This window comes from Tachypleus tridentatus, chromosome 8 (genome assembly GCF_004210375.1).
Source record: "Tachypleus tridentatus isolate NWPU-2018 chromosome 8, ASM421037v1, whole genome shotgun sequence".
In the NCBI taxonomy this organism is placed as follows: Eukaryota; Metazoa; Arthropoda; class Merostomata; order Xiphosura; family Limulidae; genus Tachypleus; species Tachypleus tridentatus.
This window is the reverse complement of record NC_134832.1, coordinates 110735268-110758311: the sequence shown is the minus strand read 5'-3', so window position 1 is coordinate 110758311 and position 23044 is coordinate 110735268. Positions and strand designations below refer to the sequence as shown.

The 23044-nt window shown below is 30.1% G+C and overlaps 1 protein-coding gene across 7 annotated transcripts in view; it reads right to left on the bottom strand.

The window, feature by feature from the left end:
* Positions 1-23044, bottom strand: part of LOC143223208 (dihydropyrimidinase-like) — a 105649-nt gene that overhangs the window by 28567 nt on the left and 54038 nt on the right. For all 7 annotated transcript variants that reach the window (XM_076450817.1, XM_076450819.1, XM_076450818.1 and 4 more), the window contains 6 exons: positions 17840-17950; positions 15125-15286; positions 12042-12184; positions 10584-10652; positions 6912-7032; positions 2412-2568 (listed from right to left, as the gene is read on the bottom strand). In XM_076450817.1, coding sequence (XP_076306932.1) covers positions 2412-2568; positions 6912-7032; positions 10584-10652; positions 12042-12184; positions 15125-15286; positions 17840-17950 — 763 coding nt within the window. The remainder of the gene's footprint in view (positions 1-2411; positions 2569-6911; positions 7033-10583; positions 10653-12041; positions 12185-15124; positions 15287-17839; positions 17951-23044) is intronic.

The following is a 23044-nucleotide window of genomic DNA, read 5'->3' as shown; positions in this document are numbered from 1 at the left end:
GATTTTTTTGCTTCTCCAAAACTAAAAGCTGAAATATCAAATCTAAAACATGATAGGAAAAATTATACTTGCTTTCAAATTTTCTGCCTCATTATTCTATTCAGGTATAGAATAAATATATTCAGAGCTAGTGAACGTAACTTAATATGCTTACATAAAACATAAGTTACATACTGAATTACTACATGGCTGAGTATATAGAAATTAAAATCCTGAAATAAGATTATTTTATGTACTTTCTCTGAATTATGCAAACAAACAGACTTGTGTAATTGTATTTGGAAAATAAACAATGAACCACAAGTATATGCTCAAGACATTCTGTCATGACTATATTTATAAGTGAAGAACAACTTCAACTGTATTAGTTTCATGAATACTTTTCCATGAGTATCAAGTGTTAGATAACACAAGTCTAGACAAAATTCACATGCCCAGAATACATCTTTTTTATTAGCAGAAATGAATATTTTTGAAGCAATAAAAGTAATATACCCATTAACTGCACTACATGAAATATCTAGTTTATCAAATAGTGTTTAATTACACTTCAGAAAATATTAATATAGCAACATGAATTTGCCAAAATTTGCTTTGAGCAAGTTCTTGAAATTATGACATCGCACCCACAGCAAAAATAAAAAAACTCCCATAAGTGCATTAATCAGGATGACAACACAACGCATTATTCCAAAAATCCCCATAAAAACATAAGTAGCACATAAACAATGTACATTGCAAGCACTAATCACCAACAACTTACAATAGGTTTATGTTAATTAAATATTTTTGTTCAAATTAGAGATTTAACACAGCTTTCAAAGACAAACCTCAGACAGATTTGTCACATCCTACCTGTACAATATTACTCTTCACTGGGAAGTCAAAACAGAACTTATTGTTTACATCTAGCAGAATACAGTAAAACAGTTCTAGTAATATTGGTTTCAAACATTGACATTTCTCATTTTTTGAAATAACAAAAAACTGAATTCATCTTTTCTGTTTGATCTCTGAGAAGTAGTAATTAAAATATATCAAAAAGTACTGTACATTGAAGAAGGAATAATCTTCACTGTCTCCACCTGATACCAAAACATGCATAATATAAAAAATGTAAGTTATTCTCAACTTAATGATTTTCATAGAGTGGGTGTTAAATCTGGTTTAATATATTTTTATACAAATTTTACAAATTAAACTATTACTCAAAAAGCTAAAAACCAGAGAATTAAAGTTTATCTGTTAAAGGGCATGACCTGACAAAATCATTCAGACATACCTGGATAAATATAGCTACACATTTAAAACTGTGGTATAAATTGTTCATATTTGACATTTGATTGAGTTTGTCAGGGCAAACAAATAAAGTCAGTAGTAACTGAAATTTCAAACTAGGCAATGCGAAATGAATTTATTATATATATATATATATATATATATTATACAATTTTATGAGCGGTTATTTTTGTATAAAATCTTAATCTTTAATATTAAAAGGTAAAAGTACAAAATCAAGGTGTTTTTTTTGTTTTTTTTTAAATAACAACATTGTTTTTACCATCATACTTGATGGTTTTCATAAATTATGCCATATGGTATCCTTAATTTTGAGGGCTGTTTCAGATAAAAGCATGATATATTTAAAAGAAAACAATTTAAAGTTTTATTATAAAGATACTATTTTGAATGTTCTAACTTTCAAAAAGCAAATACATTGAAATTATAATAATTTAAAGAAGATTGCAAATTGTAACTCAACATGGTAACACATTTATACCATGTTGAAAGTTGCAGCTTGACTGAAAACTATCTTTCCTCACTATACAATGACATAATTTAAAAGAACTGAAACACTTCATAAGGAGATCTACTGAAACCCTTACAACCCTGCTTTTTAATTAATGCTATTTTGTTCTGCCATTTTCCAATCAATATATGTTTGAACAATAGGTCTGTGTTTATAAATGACACCGAGGGTGTTAATGTTAAACATGTCGACTGTATACATTCAAACATGTTTGTTGGTTTTTGCTAGATTGTTTAGGCAGAGTATTCATGTTGAAACTTTGTAGAATGGACAGCAACTAACTGTTGTGGAGACAAATGTAGTGGATGACTTTTCTGAGGTCTTTTGCCTTTATTTCTGCCTGGAATCTCTGGTGAATCTACAGGACATCTCTCCTCCAATCACAAATCTAAGTGATATCCAACAAATCACAATATGTTCTCCACAATCCACCAAGACACTATAAAAGACCATCAGCACCCACACCCAGAGTTGAAGACAAATGGCAGAAGACTTTTGAAACGTCGTCCTCTACACTTGTGTCTCTACAACAGGCAGTTGCCGTCTATTCTACAAAGTTTCATTAAAAATGTGTTTATTATTAAGAGTACTAGTTACTTATCTGGCTAACATGTCCATTAGATAACCAGGAGTTGATGGATCTGGACGAAGTGGAGGAGAAAGGACATGAGCAGCAGCATGTTGCCAACACTTGTTGAAATAATGTGTTCCATCTGTCCCCAGTCCTGCAGCAAGCGACTCTCCAAACACTACACATCCTACAAACAATCTCATCTTATCAGAACTTGAAAGTCTTTAGTACTTTAAGTTTCAAAGTTTGAAGCTGTCTTCTACATAAAACATTATTTTCAATTGAAATTTGAATAATTTACTAGAGGCAGGTTTAAATGAAATGATTCAAATAAATACCCTGAATGTATAACATGGTTCCAATCCAATTTAACCATCACTTTAGTTTTATAATGAAAATTAATTGTACAAATTATTAAAAATAACAGTAAATTGAAATTACTTTCACTTTGAAATAAAAGTAATCATTTAAATGATACGTCATGTATATTATTAATGAAGTCTCAAAAACCTGATTATTTTGAAAAGCAAAGTTAGATAGAAATAAGTCATGATCAACAAGGAAATTTACATTATACTATTACATTGTCCCATGAAACTGGATATTCTATTTCAATCTTTTAATAATAATAATAATAATAATAATAATAATAAAACCACCAAATTCAACACACAATCTTCGATAAGAAATTAGAAGACATTTGGAATTCATAACAAAGAAAAAACATTTCATTACCAACTATAAAAATATTTTCTACCCAAAACCTAAAGAAAACGGACAACAAAATGTTTCTAAGATAGTCTGCATTAGGAACTGAACTAGCAAGAAGTAATGAGAATAAAAGTTCCAGTTAGATGCAAAATTTAATGACATGCAAGACCATTAACTCACTTAATGGCATTAAAATATTCTCATTCAAATGAATATCCTGAAATCCAGAAGTTTAAAGAAACAGAAAAAGACAAATCTTTGTAGAACACGTTTTCTGCAACATATGCATTACTGTCCACTGTACATATAGGTTGGGTAAAGAAACATTTTTGATACATAGTTAAAAGTCATGCAGGGAATAAAAATATTTGCTTGTGCAATCCATATCCATGGGTCACCACAAGGGTAGAGAGTAACCTGCCACTCACTGGAAAATGAGAGATGCAATTCTTTCTTTATTACTGAGCATATGTATAAAAATAAGCTTTATATAATATATTACACACACATACACATACACATATTTAGTTCACAATTTCACATTACACTTAATTTTCAGTTATCATAAAAGTAACCAAGTTTGTCAGCAGCTTTACCTAGAATAACTATACCTACACTGTAGCTGAATATTAAAAAACATTACCATTGTGATTTCTAGTATATTGGAAATTCCAGTTCTTACTTGGGTCATCAAAAAACTCCAAAGGTCTTGCCAGTGTTACCCGAGCCCTGACACAGTATGATCAGAGTCAACCTGTTACCACTTGCAGGTAATACTGGCAGCAGGTTATCAAAGAGACTGTTGCAGTATTGCACACATATCTCAAAGCAATGTGGTAAGGGTTAACCGAAATTTACTATTGTGTAATATACATAAATGCAAGTATAGTATGGCTAAGGCCAACCTTTTTAATACTAAACCCATCAAATCTGACTAAGAGTTTGGCTATTCTTTTGACTGTAATGACAAAACATGGAAAGCAAGTTCACTGTACCTTGGTTTTGACTGTGCCCTCCCTGGAATTTTTTTTTTTTTTAACACCCATACCCATATCAAAGTACATTTAAAAGAAACATTTCTTTATGCAATTTGTCCCTTTTTTTTATATAAGTAACCATGATCCAGCATGTAGGGGTTACAGTAACGTTTTGCATAAAGTTAAACATACCTACAAGGATATCGATTGCCCTATACGACTGTTGTATCACAATTGACATACATTTGACCATTCCCCAACAGGTATATACATCACACACACACACACACACACACACACACACACACGATACCCCATTTTTACAGAGCCTGTTGAAACCTGTAAAAAGCATATTAAAACAGTGGTTGTTTGGAACCAATTTGATAAAAGCACACCTGTGTAGGCAACAGTTGCCACAAAGTACAATTTTGAAAACAATAATGGACCTAGAAATGTGAAGAAAAAACAAGCATGGCAATGACAATACTAACCCCCCTGTATAATCTTATGGAAATGGTCAACATAGTTAAAGGAGTTAGTTAAACACCCTCAGATAAAGATACTGTCAAATCATGTAAGTAAGAAGATAAACGTAATGAGGAGATCCACATACTAGCCCACACACTCAGTGATGTCGAGAAAACCCACTTGTAGAGAAGAAACATGTAAAAACGGCTCGTTTGGATGGAAAAAAATATTTTACGTAGAGGAGCGAAAAACATTGACTTTCTTCGGTCATCGTTGTTTGCTCCTCTACGTAAAATATTTTATCAATCCAAATGAGCTGTTTCTACATATACACAGCCCACACACTGTCCTTCAGTGGGCAATGTAATTCAACTGGTCTCCTAAAAAATAAAAAAATGTGACTAATCTGATTATACATAATTCATGAAAGATTTCTTGCCTTTAAAGATCCCCAAAATAAACAATATAGAACAATTTCATACCCACTTTGTCAGGGTAACTAAGGATGATCCTCCCAATGAATAAAAAGTTCATTGTCTGGCCACTCTTTATCAAAACCTGATTGGTTACAGAAGCAAGAAAAAGTGGTCAGTGAATTGATGAAGATGATTTACCTCCTCCTGTGGCTGACAGCATCATTGAGAAAACTTATCTGAGGACTTAGGTACAATGTTAAAGCTTCCTGTGGACAATCAGCATAAACCACTCTAACTAGCAAAATCTGTAGGTTAGCAACCATAAAAAATAAATCTTTAGGTCCAGATAATGCATAGCATATGATGCTAATATCACAAATTCATGTTTAAGAAATGGCATACAATGCAACCTTAACATAACAGGTAGCTAACTGTCATTTGGGATAAAGGATTCAAAGAAGTTTTGTATAGAGTATCAAACAGTAGTCAATAATGCTGCTGTATACAGGATTATTGTGGAAAATACACAACCTTTGTAGAAGAGTCAGATAAATAAGATTAGTTGTGGTTCACACATCTGAATAAAGTGGGTGCAACCTCCTCACAATACACCACTGCTAAAATATATGCCATTTCCATAAAAAAAAAGTCATGGGACAAATCAAAGCCTAAAACAGATACATGGCATGCCTAGAAATTAAATCCCCAATGCTGTATGAAAGACTGCATAACCTCCATGCCTTAGGTACGAGTTTCTGGATAGCTGGGTGTACAATGTCGGATCATGGTTATCTTAACGAGAAATGGAATAGGTAGGCACTTCCTAAAATACTGCAGAAACAAATCAGGGTGTAGTTGCCAGTCTGATGGTATTAACAGACAACTCAAAAATGTGCAAGATCAAATCACTACAAGTCCCTTGGTTAGCATATGAATTAAAAGGAATTTCTAGAGTGGTAATCCCATCCTGACAGAATTCACCCATTGCCAAAGCCCAAAGTTGGAGATACTAAAGACCATATAGTCAATAGTTGGGTGGTGCAATAAATGGTCAACCCATCACTCTTCAGCATTACAGAAGAAGAGCCAATCTAACATAAACCATTGTTATGTATCATCTATTCTGTTGGGAGAAATTGGTTAGGTCAAAACAGTTAATTTGCTACTGCAGTTATCACCTGTAGAACACAGAAAGCTAACAGTGATATAATGGGAATGATCCCAATAAAGGAAATCCAAGACTTGAAAACAAGAAAACTTGGACCAGGTGCCCTTTGAAGATACCATTGTTGAATTGTCAGAGCAAAGTCTGAAGATGTGTCCTCTTTAATATTCCCAGACTATAAGGCATTGCCATTTGGAGAACAAGAAGAGCTAACACATCGTGTAGGTAAGCCCTGTTGACCATGCATATCCTGGAATTCCCAACTGTTGAAATATGAACTATCTCTGAAACAGATTCATAAAAATATGGTCTCTGAATGAGGTGGTAAAAGAGGAACCTACACCTCAGTATTGTTCCGACATAACAACCAAGAGATTTCGAAAAGATCTTGAAAATTAATGCTGAAGAGAACCTAGTGAATTTGTGTTTATGATATTTTTGTTGCATAAAACACATAAAAAAAAAATCTGTTACATCTTCATTCCAATGGCATGAGTGATTTGAATAGTGCCCACATTGAATTGGATTTGGTCTGCCATATTCATTCATAAATACGTAAACTACTATTTTATAACTTTAAAGAGTAAAACACAAACATCAATGCAACAAAAGCAGAAGAAAGCACCTGCGTAACTAAACTAGATCTTTGCTGTAAGACATATTTGAACTGATTTTAATCATCTAATGAATTTTCTAATCTAACCTTTAACAACAAAAGTACTAAATTATATACATATCACACAACCATCTTAACATTTCTGTAACATGTATATTGTTGACATTAAATGCTTGCCTTCCTCCCTTTTTCTGGCAATGACTTTTGCTGCACTTTTGCTCATGACATGAACAATATAGAGTGGACAGTTTACTTGATTAGCTAAAACTATAGCCCTGTTAGTTGCCTCAGTTTCAACCTGCAAGTCAAATTACAATATTAGATTTTAATACATTATACTTATAAACATAAAATAAGTAATACCAAAACAAATAAACAGAAAAAAATAGTTATTAATAAATTTAGATAACACTTAATATCATAAAACCTGTATCATGTCATGTCAACAAATACAGCATTTGATAAAACAAATGATCATTTCAAGATATTACTAATGAAATTCATTTAGAATAATGTTTCTTCAGTGGATAAGCTTAATGTTACAGTTACAAGTCTATTAATTCTCTTGCTATGAGCTCAGTCAAAATCAGAAGAGTTTGTGACCCTAAATTGGCCTTCATATATTTAACACTAATTTTTAACGTGTTCTGTATATCATGATAAAATTTTGGAGGTTCTCAGTAAGCATTAAAGGTTTTAGCAGGCAAAAATCAGAAACTTAATGAAGTATTTTTCGCTAAACACAAGAAATCAAAGTGTTAACCGCTCCAAGTGAAGCAATTTTTATGTTAAGGTTAAAAACATCTATTCATCTGTAAAATGTCAAATATTTTACATCTGTACATCTTCACAAAATTTGGTAGTCTTTTACCTCAAAAAATCATTCTTTAGTGAAATATTTTTAATAAACTAAGAAAAAAAGATTTGCCTGCAAATACAATGAGTATTACAATACTATGTTTTGAATATAGTATGTGCAAAGTTTTCATGTCAAGATTAAAAATACTTTGCTTATCTTAAAAAATCTCTTTCACTTGCATAATCTCTAAAACCACCTAAATACATTTCATATCTTTGTTTCCAGTAAAACTATAATTTTGTTATTTTCTCTCCCCTAAATCTATACAAGGTTGGTCAATTTGACCAAACTCATATCCACAAAGGAAAATTAAATAATCTAAATTACCATTTTCTTATTCCTAGAATGACTTCAAATTATAACATTTGTTTATCATAAATAGGTTTACGCTCATAACAATAAACATCTATATATAATAAATTGTTTTTCTTTTATTCCCCTTTGAACTATGTCCAACTACTATTTGCATCATTGTAAGCCGTAAATCGCTTGGGGAATGTGCAGCTCATATTAAGCCATTGAATTACTTTAACAAGCTGTCCATGTGCATGTCATGCAAAACATTATTATTATTATTATCATAATAATACATTTTACTTAATATAATCTTAACTAACCTAAAGATATCCTTATTTTTACATTTTATAACTTTAATGATAACAAAGAATAAACATGAAAGTCAAGAAATAAAGTACTAAGTTTGTTTTTTTTCTGTCAACTATCAGTGACACTTAACCTTACTTTTTTATTACACTAGTGGTAGTAATGCAATACATTTTGTTGATTAAATAACATACTAAAGAACAGACTGATAACATGCAAGAAAGTAGACAATTTCCCCTAATTATCACAATGTATCTGGCTTTTTAACTATGCAAAAAGAGCCATTATAAACTTATTCAAGCTAGTCTTATCTTCCCCATGAGAACGAGATTGTATTAACAAACACACTGCCAATTCTCTACTCAGAAAACAAGATAATGCAATAAATCATTTGATAGATGAAAACCTTGGCTTCCTATTGGTTATAGGTAATATATAATTAAATGCAAGAGCTATTAACAAATTATGAAAGAAAGGATGTAACAAATAGGTGTGGCAAGACTGGCCCGATTTTCTCTTTAATGGCTCTGTAACCACACAAAATTGAAAGCTATAAAAATATTTTGTATGAGCAATGACAACTTTGCAGCAACTAATTTTTTTTCATACTTATTGACGTAGAGAAAATGTGTCCCATGTGCAACATTCGGGGAAATTCAAGATATTATTAAATATTGCCTTATAAAATTAAGAACCTTAAATTTACATACTATTGAAATAGATTATTAACTAAGATTTTATACTATAGTAAATGGTATAACAAATAAAAAGTAGTATAATAATATTTTGAATGCAAGTCACTAAAACCTTGCACATGACATGCACATTAAATGATGCCCAGGAAGATAGGGTTACAAATATAGTATTACATGTCAGAAAATTATTGGCAATTTGTTGAAGAGAAGACATAATAGGTGGGTATGACAAGAAAGGTTCAATTTTCTATTTGTGATGGGTCTGTAAATAAATAAGATTGAAAGTTACACAAATTATGCTTTACTTGAGTAATAATATTATAAGGAATAATTTATGTTAAATTTTGAATTTCTTGGAGAATTAAACGTTATACAAATTATGTTTCATCTGAGCGACAATATTGTAATGAATAAATTTGCATTAAACTTCTTTATTTCTTGGAGAAGTGGTAAATGAATTAAAGAAGGGATACTTGGAAAGCAAATGTCACAATTCTCGTACTAAGATGAGATTTAAGACTATTTTACTTTTTAATATTTCCTTACAAATTTAGAACATACATTTCATATAATCTTGAAATTGAATTTACTTACTACATTTGTATGCCAAGTTTATTCATATATCATGATAACAAAGTAGGTTTTATGAAATTTTGAATATAGCTCTAAAAAGTCGTAATGTGCACTTTGACCTACTCATAGCAAAAACAACACAATACAAAAACCTGCCTTAGAATAAGCAATAACAGTTACAATTATAACTGCAGAATTAACGTGTATAGAAATAACCTTCAAGTACTGATATTAGAGTTACTTTTCTTAAGGGTAAAAGTGACCAGGAAATCCAAATAATGTTTCTTCTCAAAGTATCAAGGTTCCTAATTCTCCATTTTCTATATGCATCTAAGTATTAAAGTTCGATGGTTAAATAATCCAGAAGTTAATATTAGTTGTTTCTGTTTGCATCATTTGTTGCTGTGACCCACTTTGTAAATTGAACTGTTTGGATTATTTGTTAACAAGTTACTGTTTTCATGTTCTTAAAGATTAAAATCTATTATTTCATCAACTGAATACCCCTACTGTTGATATTTTCACCATAAACCCAGTAATTGGGATAAAAATATGATTTTGTTTTCATAGTACTAAAAATATAAATCAAAAGGCAAAGTCATGAAGTTAAAGATATAGATATACTCAAATCATTAACAAGAGCTCTTAGTGGCTCAGCAATAAAGCTGAAAGCTTATGTTAAAATATCTGTAGTAGGCACAATACAGATAAGCATAAATCTACACAATGGATTAACAATTAAATAAACATTAGCAAACATTCTATTTTCAGAACCTTCACCATAATCAAAATATTGTATTTCCTATACATATAGAGGTATATATAAATGACATAATAATTAGTTTTTTCAAAAGCCCTAAGAAACAACATTTCAATTAGAAATTATATGTCCAGTTTAGTAAAATAATAATTGCTTTTAATACTAAATCCAAAAGTGAAAGTTAGTTATAAACTGAATATTTGAGTTATATATATTTTATTGATGTGCAAATAACTATTAAACAAATCCATAAAAATATTGTTTAAAAATTAACCATTACACTTTAATTAGTATATATCTGACAAAAACATATCTGTTACAAATCATAAGTAGATTAATTACAAAAGAAGCATACTCACCTCCTCTGTTCTGCTGTACATATGTCCTTCAGGACCAGTGATTCCCATATTCAAAAGTGTTTTCTGATTCTAGAAGAAAAAATTAAAGAAGTTAAAAATAACCAACAACATAATTACTCATACTGAACATTTTATTCATATTGCATTTAACCTTTTAAAAGCATTCATACAAAAATTACTATATTAAAGAAAAACAAGAGCATAAACAATCAAGTACAAACTACAAACTCTTTCCTGCATTGTTAATTGACTTAAGTTATAATTTAATTACTGAGAAAAGGTTTAAAATCATTAAAACAACCTGCTATCAAATGATTTATGTTTAATTCCCAGGATTAAACCAATTCTAAATTTTATTACTATGAAAATTTTAGTAGCTATGGACTAAGGCTGAGTTTCTGCCATTTCCAAGATAAAAACACACTATTCAAATTATAAATTTAAAAAAAAGTATCAATATTTATTATTTATCTAGATTGTTTTATATTATTATTCTTATTACTAAGAATAACAAATTGTGGTTCCTTTCTGCATTGGAAGTAAGGCTTAGTTATAAGATTTTTAATTAGAATGAAAGAATAATTAATCTGTACACATTTCCATGAACTTGTTTACCAACCACTCTTGTATATTTACTTTAAAGATTAAACTGTTTCTCATTACTATAATTCTTAATTCTAAAACTCTCTCCTATATAACAGCATTTAACATCTGTGTTAAAATGTTTAAAATATACCAATTTAAAGTCTGAACCTATTCAAATTTGTTCACGTTTGTTTGTTATATAAAATTTTTGGAACCTGCTATACTGCAAATACTTATATTCCTTTGGATACTAGTGTACTGTAATACAACACTAATAAATTTGTCATTCACATACACAACAGAAATGAAGCTCAAGTTACACACATCTAAAACATTTCCATTGTTTGTTCACATTCACTAGTCTAGACTTCATGATGCACCTAATTATTTGTTTGTTCACTTCTGAGCAAAGTTAGAGTGTCTTAAACTCTTGCATGACCAAATAGTTATATTTAACTATCACTAAGAGTGCACCATGGCTCCAAAAAGTGGTGCTTTATTCCTTTGGAGCAGTAACAGGATACAAACCATGGTATTTCAAATCCACAATCTGCCATGTTAACAATGTATCAACCTTTACCAAATGCATCATTTACTACAATAAATAATCATTTTTAGTTATTTGCATTCAGTTATTTGGAAAAAAATAAAAATAAAAATTCACACTTTAGTAGATGTTTAGCACAAAATATGCAAGTACTTTTTCAAATTTAAAAATTTTATGAAATCCATCATAAAAAATCTAATACACAGTTTAAGTACTAGTGTAATAACAGACAAACATCTGAAGATAATTTTAAAATATTAATAAACCTTGATAAACAATAGAATATAGAGATTATTAAAAACACAGAACAAATAAAGACAGCTTACTTCATGTATTATATCACCATTTTCTGCATGAACTTGAGCTATGGCTCCAAGAGCTTTGCAGGTCTTGAATACTTCAATTAGCTCGTCATCTCTTAACATAAAGACATCTTTGTAAGCCATGAACATTTTGAATGAATTTATACCTGTAAATAAATGTATTTTTGTTGCATGTATATCATCTGTTAAAAGGATTTAATTCAACAGCAAAATATTGTAGGATGAAATACTCTTATGCTTGTTACCACCAATTATTTGTTAACAATTACCCAGTAAACAAGGTTCATGTTTTAAAATTAAGAGTATGCAATTTTTTTAAAACAGTCCTTAATGACTCTTTGAATAAATATTTATATTAGAAAATATATATTAATAATCCTATCTGCAATTAAACAAATTATAAACTTTTTAAAAAAAACAAAAACTTATTCTACTGAAGCTATTATATTATCATTGATGTTGACTTTATACTTTTAAATGAAAATGTACAATTTTTTCTTTCTGCTTTCTTTTCACAGGCTAAAATTTGTGAATGATCAAGATTTAACTTTGAGCAATTTTGTACATTCAAAGATACATTACTCTTGGTACATATATTCTTTAAATGAACACATACCTTCATGCAAGATCTTAAAATGTATGAATCAGAGTCAAAGCAATCTAAGTAATTAGTTTATTTTTATCCATCATAATTTTTGGAAATCAAAAAATTTATGTTCTTAACAAATTTAAATTGTAAATTTCACAGAAAATTTGCCATTATAATTATAATAGTTTTTTCTAAATTGGCTGAGAAAGTTTACTGTTTTAAAACACCTTGAAACAGGAACATAAGATAAACCAATAGGATTAATTAGACACTAAATGTTGCCTATATCAAATTCACATTTCATTTGCAATTTAGCCATACATTAAAATTGTCTTTTATTTTAATACTGGATATCTCATTTCAAAGTTTACTGAAAAAAAAACAAAAAAACTAACTAACAGTTAAATAATGTACATTAAGTTGACTGTCCCTTCTCAATGTAAATTTATAGCATAACTGAAAACAAATAAAAATTTTACAAACAGTGAACACTAGTTAAACAATGACAAGATTTTGGTCTTCCAATCTTAGAGATTCTTCAGCATTTAGAATTACAAGACATACAGCAGATAAAACCTCTATCAATTCTCTTTAAAAAACCTTAAAAATATATTTAATCAATACAAAATGGTAATTCAAATAAAATTTCACACAAAAAATTGATTCCCCTTGTGAAAGAAAAACATTTTAAAGACAAACATTTGAATTTTTCTCTTTCATTTGAAATAATTATTGACCGTCAAGCATTGTTATCAATATTTCTTAAAAATCACAAATACTCTAGCTTTCGTTGCTAGTCATTATCACTTTTCTGGGGAAATAAATCTTTTCATAACTAGTCTTTTTACTGCCTTAAATACAGCTATCTTAACTTTTTTTTGTAATATAAACCTTAAACTTTAAAGGTTATAACACCTTTCATTTTCCTAAAAAACATTTTTAAGTTTCAATAGCCTTGTTTTTCTAGCTAACAAGGTAAATAAATCCTTCCACCTGAAACATGCTGAAGTCTTTAAGAACTAGCTATCCACTTTGACTATTAGTCTTACATTCATGTGTTTCTGCAAATGTTGAAAGAAATGACAGATTCTTTGTGCATAAATACTCTTAAATATTAAACTGTCAAATGACATTTATTTCAGCACTACAGATAAATAGAAGAACTTTTCTCAGCAAGCTCATTCATAATATATAACATTCCAAGGCAGGTAATAACTAAACTCCCTTAACTAGAGTAAGAATTTTTTTTTTTTTTTTAAGATAAGTGTTTCATGAATTGACCTACCAGGATTTCATTTCTACACTTTCTCTGAATATTATAAACTTGATAGCTATCTCCATACGAAAGATATTCTAGCATCATAAAATAAGATGGCTCACTACTCCTTGAATGCAAATAATTTTAAAAAGGAAATGAAAATATTTGGATATTTTTGAAAATACAACCAGTATTACAAATACCTTGTTATATGATAAGGTAATTATACTTCCTACTCTGTGTTTATAATCTGTTAATATTCTCTTATAATAAATAGTAAGAGAGTGAATATTAATCTTGCTTTCTGTTCCTCACCCAAATTTTACAGTGAATAATAAGCTATTTTAATAATTGATTTTATTTTTATTTGAAGTACTTGTTAAATGCAGTTCACACAACATAACATGTTTTACAAATATGCAAATATGTTAATATATTAATCTATTTATTTTTATTAATTAAAATAATTTTATGTTTTCTCATTTAATGTTTAATTACAGAAACATTTTATATTTATTTGATGCTATTATAACCTGTCAGTTCAAGCTAAAAATCTACTAGTAAATTATTAGAATTTGCAGTTGTTTGTTTACTGTTAAGCACAAAGCTGTCCAATGAACCCAAATCAACCACTAAAACCCATTTTTTAGAGTTAAGAGTCCTTAGATTTACCCCAAAGTAATAGGCAGCAGTAGTGCTTAAAGTTAAGGATAATAAATGTTGCTTGTTGTGGTTTTATTATCAAATTTTTATTTAAAAACAGAATAATAATTGGTGTGATCCATTTGTTGACATTTATGACAAAAATATTTTGTATAAGCTCACTATAAAGAAATTTAAATTATTTGTAAATCATATGTTCTTTCCATGAATGCTCTACAATATATATTCCTTTTTACTGTCAGTAACTTAAGACTAAATTAACAAGATAAAAAAAATTGTATGCAAACTTTAGCAGAGAAAATCTTTGTAGCCAAAGTCTACCATAATAACAACTTAACCACTTCCATTTGCATTTTACCATACAAAATTAAAATTTCAAAACATTTGTTCTATTAAAATACACAAAAAATAAAACAGTGTCACTCTGCTATCAGCAGGATTTGTTTAATAATTTAAACATTTTTAAAAGCAGAAAATAACAATTTACAATTAAATCACTGTTTTATCACTTAGTCTTGAAAAAATGACAAAATAATCCTTTTAAGTATCCTTATTAATTTCTGATCAACTACAAACCATGCTCTTTTGTAAGTATTTCCATATCTCGTTTCATGTTATCATTCCACGAGATCACAGCAACATGAAGAGCATAATCACAACAAACTTTCTCATCAGCCCAACCTCTCCATTTTTCATAAGATTCTAGCAAAGATGTGGTAGGTTCCAATACAAAGTCCACTAAATAATATCAAAAATAAGGAATGATCAAAAAAAATTCACTGAGAAATCAGTAACAATCAAAAATTTAATATGAACTTTACTAAGGAAGAAAATAAAGACATTATACAAGTTTATGGTATATCACATACCAAAGTTCACTAAAAAACAAAACAGTTTTTATAAATTACAGATATGAGTAAATATAGATACTCAGGTGACTTGAAACTACACCATCAAATGAAGTGTGTACATACATATAAATATTACACATGTAAATACTGGATTCTACTATAATACTTTCTCTGTGCTCACCCACCCTAAATTGTTTAAATTATGTTCTGACCTTCATCCGAGTTGCTAGACATTCACAAGGTGTGGTGCTCATATGCAGTTTACACTCATAAGAAGTATGGCCACAACTGGAGAAACCTGAGGAGGTAAACATAAATGACCACAGGCAAGTGTACTTTGTCTCCCAATATGATGTCAAAGTGATGGCTGTTAAACCTGTCTGTTGCAGTGGTTCTGTATTAAAATCCTTAACTAACAAATTAAGATTTTTAAAAGGTCTTAAAAAATGCAAACATCTATACAAGACTATTTGCTGTCTGGCTTAATGATGTAACTCCACTAAATATGTGTAAAACATAATTGTAGCTATGAAAACAACACAAAAGGACAAAAAATCAATGGAGTAAAAATGGGAACAAGTCATTAGAAAATGTTTTAAAACCTTTAGAAAACATAGTTGCACTGAAGCAAAATTTACTTTGAATTTTTTTATCCTATAGTACAAGCTCTGAAAAGGTTTCCATTCTGTATTGGCAATATTTCTCCAAGTAATGTACAGTTAAACTTCAATTTTTCACAAAGAAGCTACTTTCATCACAGCCTTGTTCCTTCAAGTGTAGTAGTTTACAGTAGCTACAGTTTTAATCAATAGTTTAAGTTTTTACATCTCATTTTGTTGTTTTCAGTTTCTATCTTCCTGCTTTCAGCTCTAACTCTCACACTTCTACAGGATGTCTTGTGTTTTGAGGCTTTTCATTAGTCATGCATAGTACACATCTTTCCCATGATTGTTAATCATCATTCCATGAATTAAATGTTCTTATCCCTACATTTAAGCTTAATTATGCTATCTAATTTTTTTATTTTCATTAAACAATCTGTAAAAACTCACTTTAAAGATGACTCTTTGTTTATGCATGAAGAGTGAAGAGAAATAGAGGTTCATTAGCAACTTTAGTTGTCTATCAAACCCCTTCAAAGCTCGTTAAATTTTAAAGCTATAATATCTATAAAGCCTACAAATTTTCATGATTTTATAGATGCTACAATACTAATACAAAAATATCAGCAAAGGAGATGTTAGGGCACATACAGAATGTCAAATCACTTACAGTGCATATAAGAAGTAAAACCTACAGAGGAATATTTTTTATAAACAAAAGCTTAAAAAGTTAAGACTTCTTATAACATTTAATTTTCTAGCAATGTTTAACTTTACAAGCTCTATTTGAAATAAGTGGTTTCCGTTTGTCCAAGACAAATGAAGTTATCACTGGCCAATTCAAATGCACTACTATGGTGCAATTCTAAGGCAGTCTAGGAATCTAATTCATACTGACACATTCAGAGTACAAGTTATAGAATGTCCAGAAGCATCATGTTCCGAGTTATATAGGGATGTAATAATCAAGACTGCACACACTGTTTATTAATAGTGTTTGTTATACCTTCAAACCTATCACAATTTGTAACAGGTAACAGATTGCAACTTAAAATATTTTAATTCCACTGCCATTAACACTCTGCATATTTTGGTACATCAGACTTAGATGCCAGTTAATGTAAGTTATAGATCTGGATTGGCTAAGCAATCTTAACTTTGTTGCTTTAACGTTGTGTCAAAGAAGAGCACTCAAGACAAAGTAGGCATGAAGTCTTCAAAGAAAGAAGCCAATTTCAAATACAACCAAAACAAATGTAAAACAACATTTCAAAGTTCCTGTCAAGGTGGCCACCTGTGAGTGAATTATAGAAAAGCAAAGGGAGTCATGGTATGTTCCTGACATTCCTTGATAAAATCACTTTTTGTTAAACTGTAGAGTTTTTTAGTGTGATATCTCATCTAGAACAACATAGCACCAAGTTTACAATTTTCATTAGATAAGTAACTTATTCATTTAAATATTAACAACTACCATTTATTCCAAACAACCCTAACTGGTCTGAAGGTTGTCTAGACCAGTAAGTTTCAAAAACTAAAATGGATTTGAAATAAAATTCTCTTCAAGCTGACTTCTACTCTAGTATTATATACTCCTGACCACATTTTGTCCATTAAGTTTTGAGGTAACACCATAGTTAATTTTGCTGTTATGTATATATACTTCTGCATGTGAAGCGTTTTGTTTAACATTTTTCATCTGTTACTGTATTTCTATAATGCATTAATTTATTTCCAATATCATTAGAATCTCCAACAAATGTCTTAGCCATTCTGAAAATGATCACTTTATAAACACTTCTTTCAATTTAATCAAAAGAAATTATTTGTATACATACTTATCATGGTAGTTCCTCCAGCTAATGCAGCCTTTGTTCCATGGTAAAAATCATCAACTGATCTAGTACTCATGAAAGGAAGTTGAAAGTGGGTGTGGGTATCAATGCCACCTAAAACAAAAGCAAGTACGATAAAAAACAATTTTTAACTCTGACCAACCTTGTTTCTTACTCAAATGTTAAAACCTGTTCTTCTTTGAAAGATGTCCCATGCAGTTTTATTTTCTTAAAGATTACTATACAGTTCTATTTATGTACGCATAGAATTCAGATATGATAACATCCACAAATAAATTCAAAAGTATCCAGAAAATGCACATTACATAAATGTTATACTAAAAATTAAAATCAAACAAATAAAGAAGGAAAGCAACAAACAGAAATGAATAAACAAACAATTTTTTTATTCCCAGTAATCATGCATGTTTTGACACCAACTGGCCAGCTCACAATTTTCCTGTCCTTTAGTTGCTGGGGTGAGAGGCTTCTGCACATGACCACACACAACAAAAAAAGTGAACTGTGATTTACTACTCCTTACTCAAACAAATCATTGAAAGTGCAATATATCATAATATAATGCTACATATGTTGGAGACTATTCAAACTAACATTTATGGGAAAGGAAAAACTAATCCAGTCAACATTTTATAAGCATGTATGCCACCTTCTCGAGGGGGGCTTAGTCCTTCCTAGGCAGGTTACTCACAAGGCCAGAATGATACAAGTTTATAGCCATTAGCATAAGAAAGCCAATCTTAGATGAATAATCCTACACTTCTAAATATCGAATCATTTCCAAAAATTCCCATTTTCAATGAATATGGGTATGTACAAGTGCTTCAGAAAATTTAAGGAACTGTAATGTCAGTAAAAAAAAAAAAAACCAACCAACAACAAATGTCTAATAAACATATTTAAGAAACACATTAACATTCAATATGAAAAATGCCCATTTGTTACTTAAGATCTTCCATCAGTTACTAAAAATAAAACCAATTTCAGACCAACTGTTAATATTCTTTACTGATACTAAAAACAGGTATCTTTTCAATTCATCTGTGGTGCATAACTTCATCAAAATCTTTCTGAACGATTGAATGCACAACATCAACCAAGATTTCTTCACATAAAATACTAACAAGAAAATCCATACAATCCTCATATCATCCTGACAATTAGTTTTTAACTACCAGCTTCATAATATATTATGAATGTTCTCCAAAATCAGACTAATTTTCTCCAGATAAAACTTAAAATTATCTTTGCATGCTCTTCAGAATTTAAACATTTTTAATAAGAAATTAAGTGCTAATACGATATCTTTAAATATCTTTACCAAAAATTTTGTCAATTTTTATTTCTTACAATTTAATGAAGACCATAAGCTTTAGTTTGACACTCCAATTGTTTTCCCAATAAAACTTCTCTTAAACAAATATTAATTACTCTAATTAGCAATTCCATCCTTTTCCTCAACAGTAAAAACCTTTTAATCCCTTAACTTTTTCCATCAGTAAAAATTAAGAATCTCACCGAAGTTTCTAAAGGTCCAGTTTTATCTTTGTCTTTTTATGCTTGGCATAAGAATACACAACAGCTTCAAGTCAAATTTTTATTTTATCAAGCTTAAAATCTTTCAGTTCCCTATTCTACAATCTTACACAAATTCCACATTCTGTATCTCATTTTAACAATTTCCAGATTCAACCATTAAAGAACTGATTTTCATTCAGCTATAATACAACATTTTAGAAGCTTTACTTTAGTAATTATAAAAATAAGAATTTCTTAACCTCTGTTTACATTTTCTCACTTAGACTAGTCTTCTGCTTTCCTCTCTTTTTGTTTTCTTATAAACATATAAAAGATATAATCTTACAATATCATCAGAAACCAGTTTCTACACATGAAGAATACCAATAGCTATTAAAATAAACAATATCACAGTTCTTTTTACTCTGTACATGAAGGCTTTTTATTGTATCAAATAAACTATATTTCCATTCAAGAAATAGGATGAACAAATTTATTCAGTTGTCCTAAAATTAAAATATTTCATTATAATAAAGTTATTTCTGTTAACAATGTCAGAATAGACACAGATGTGAGTTATTACCATCAGTATCACAATCTAGAAATGTCTAAAAATGCCAGCAAGTATCTTTATACTTTTTATGTTAAGCAATTAATTCAAACTCTAAAGCAGTGGCCTGCATTCAGCCCCTTTATGGGTGAAATGTTTCATTTTTGGCTAGAAACTGTTTGTGTCTTATAGGTATTAAGTAAGGGCTGCATGTTCAGCTTGCTGTTTAGTTTAGGCTGTCCACAGTTAAGTATGCAGAATTAAATACATGCTTCATACTGCAACTGAAATAAGCACAAAGTTCATCTAATGAAGAAAATATTGCACCTCTTCCCCCCTCCCCATGATCTTAATTATGACAGAAACACTGTTGTAATCTATATTTTTAATATCTTAATTTAGATGTTTGTTTGTTAGAGGGATCTCACATTAATGATGTAATAATTTAGACTTTTTGTAGTAAGTAGACAATGAGATAAAAACCAGTAAGTGCGAGTTAGTTACCGAGTATGAAACAGTAAAAGAAATGAATTATTCAGTTCAATGATAGTGCATCTATTTATCAGCAAGTTAGTCAGTCAACATGCTTTTTATTGAATATTAATGAGGAAATCCCACAAATAAGTTTATGACATAGGTGTACACAGCATTAATCTTGGAATTTCTGTCAAAATATTAGTAAAATTAGATATTCAAGTGAAGTTAGCCTGTAGCAAATATTAGCAAACAAATGCTTTTTTTTCTTTTCTTTTTTTTTTTTTTATTGTTACTTATGCTGCTCTTGGTATTGCAAAAAATCTGCCAACAATAAAATAGAATGCACTACAACATACAGATTCTAGTGATTTTACAATGTTATCACAAGTATTAGCAATGGAGCATGAGATTAAGTGAATGAGGAAACAAATACCAGTAATACACATGTAATGACTTATATTAATTGATCCAGCACTGAATCTAAAATGCAGCCACATGTGAGGGCAGAAGAGGGATCCCAATCAAAATGTGGAACTGCAATTTTGACAGTTTAACCCAGTACAATAGTTTTGAACTAGAAAAGTGGTAAAAACTCGTACTCTGCTACAAGTACAACGAGAAAGATAATTTGATGGTTAGTTTGGAGGAATGTCAAAACTGGAGACAGTTGAATGGGTGACCACAAAAAACCCTATTTTGAAAAGCAGACCTCACCTGATTTATTCAATCTAGGAAACAGTAGGGAAAGGTAACTATCCCCTTTTGCTTTACCCATGAAGTCCCTGGATTAGTACAGTCCAGAATGGACATATTAATGAAGCAAATATATCACAAGAAAAAGACACTGCAAGTGATCTTGTATAACACCTCATCTTAATAGTGTGCATTAGTGGCAAAGGAAGTTATAAATGTAAAGTCATTACAGACTTAAAGTACAAGTTTGACTACTTTAAGTACACCTGAACAAGCACCGCTGAACTCAAGACAATGTGTTCCTCAATATATTTTTATGATGGACATGCTCATGAAAAAGAAGATATATACACACACACATACAAACAAAATTGAAGGTATAATATTCAAAGAGTGAAGGATAGTGACAGGTGAAAGATGATACCCAAATGAGGAAGAAACAGCTACCCAAAGCAGATAATGGGAGATAAATGTATGAAGTGTAGTCCCAGTACTCAATGGAAGAAGTAACTCCAATGTATAATGGGAGTGAGATACAGATAAAAGGTAAGATGTCTGAACAGACTGAAGATACCAGAAATTACATGAAGAATAAAACCATTCAAATCAAAAGCCAAATCCAATGGTAAAAGATGAAGGAAAAAATCATGAAGAGTGGAGTGGTTCTAGGAAATGAAACTGTGGGAAAGAGAACCAACAGAAAGAAACCTTGAAGGCAATTAAGCAACCAAAAGCATGTACAGGACATAGAATGCCATCCAGATCCAGCCATGAGTAAAAATGGAAGATGAAAAGATTTGGTTGGTTGGTTGGTTTGGCACAAAGCAACTAGGCTACATGCACCAAACATCCAATAAAAGGTTAAAGTAAAATTATTAAAACTCAAAAAGGAATCAAGGTAAAACAAAATAATGTTTAATTTTTAAATTAAAAACATAAATAGCATTAAATCCAAACTTTTATTTAGTTTACAGCAGTAAGAAAGAAACTATAATAATACAAGTTGTAAAGGACTTTCTGTAGCATAAGTTTAATTATCACAACTCACCAAAATGACTAACAGGTATGTTCAAATTGCAGATTTAATCACCTGAAGTTGGCTTTTCCAGTCCTTGTTGAGTTATTTGAAGTCACGGCCATTTTCAGAGAGTAAAGTAACACAAGTTATAAAAGACTTCCTTTGGCATAATTTTATAACTTGCCAAAATGGCAAATGGGTATGTTCAAATATCAGCATTAGATGCTTGAAGTTAGCCTTTCCAGTCCTGGTTTCGAATTATTTAAATTTATGGCCATTTTCTAATTTCAAATTGAACTAGTTGTACTTTAATTTTAAAAAGGAATCACAGTAAAAAAAAAAGTTCTAATTTATAAATAAGAAACTTAAATAACAACATTAAAAAGATTAATGGCCTTTAAAAAACTAAAAGCATTTGTAAGGTGGACAGTGTCATCATCACCAATGACATTGTCTAATGTCATGGATAAACCTTGGGATAAAACATGTTTGAAATGGTGCTGTCATTCAGAATCGTAAAATATGACTTATTGTGACCTGAGTGTCACACAGACAACACATTCGTGCATCAGTCTCAGATAAAAAAAAAAACAATGAGTTAAAAAACTGACCAATATGTAGTCTAATTATGACAACTTCCTCTTTCTGATCCTTACAGAAGCAAGATGGCCAAAGTCCAATAGAGAGTTATTTAGAAATACTTGTTTTCACATTGCTCACTCCAACTGTCATGGAGGCAACCCTTGAATACAGGACCATTGTTCATGTATGGAACAAGCACAGCAGTGACAGTACCAAAGTAGACAGATTTAGCTGTGGTGTCAAGCAAGCCCATTTCTGCAAATATCAATATGGCCTGGTATCCAGTAAAACTGGATAGAAGTAGATTTTAAGAGAAATGGGTCAATTGGTCTTGAATATCAGAAAGAAC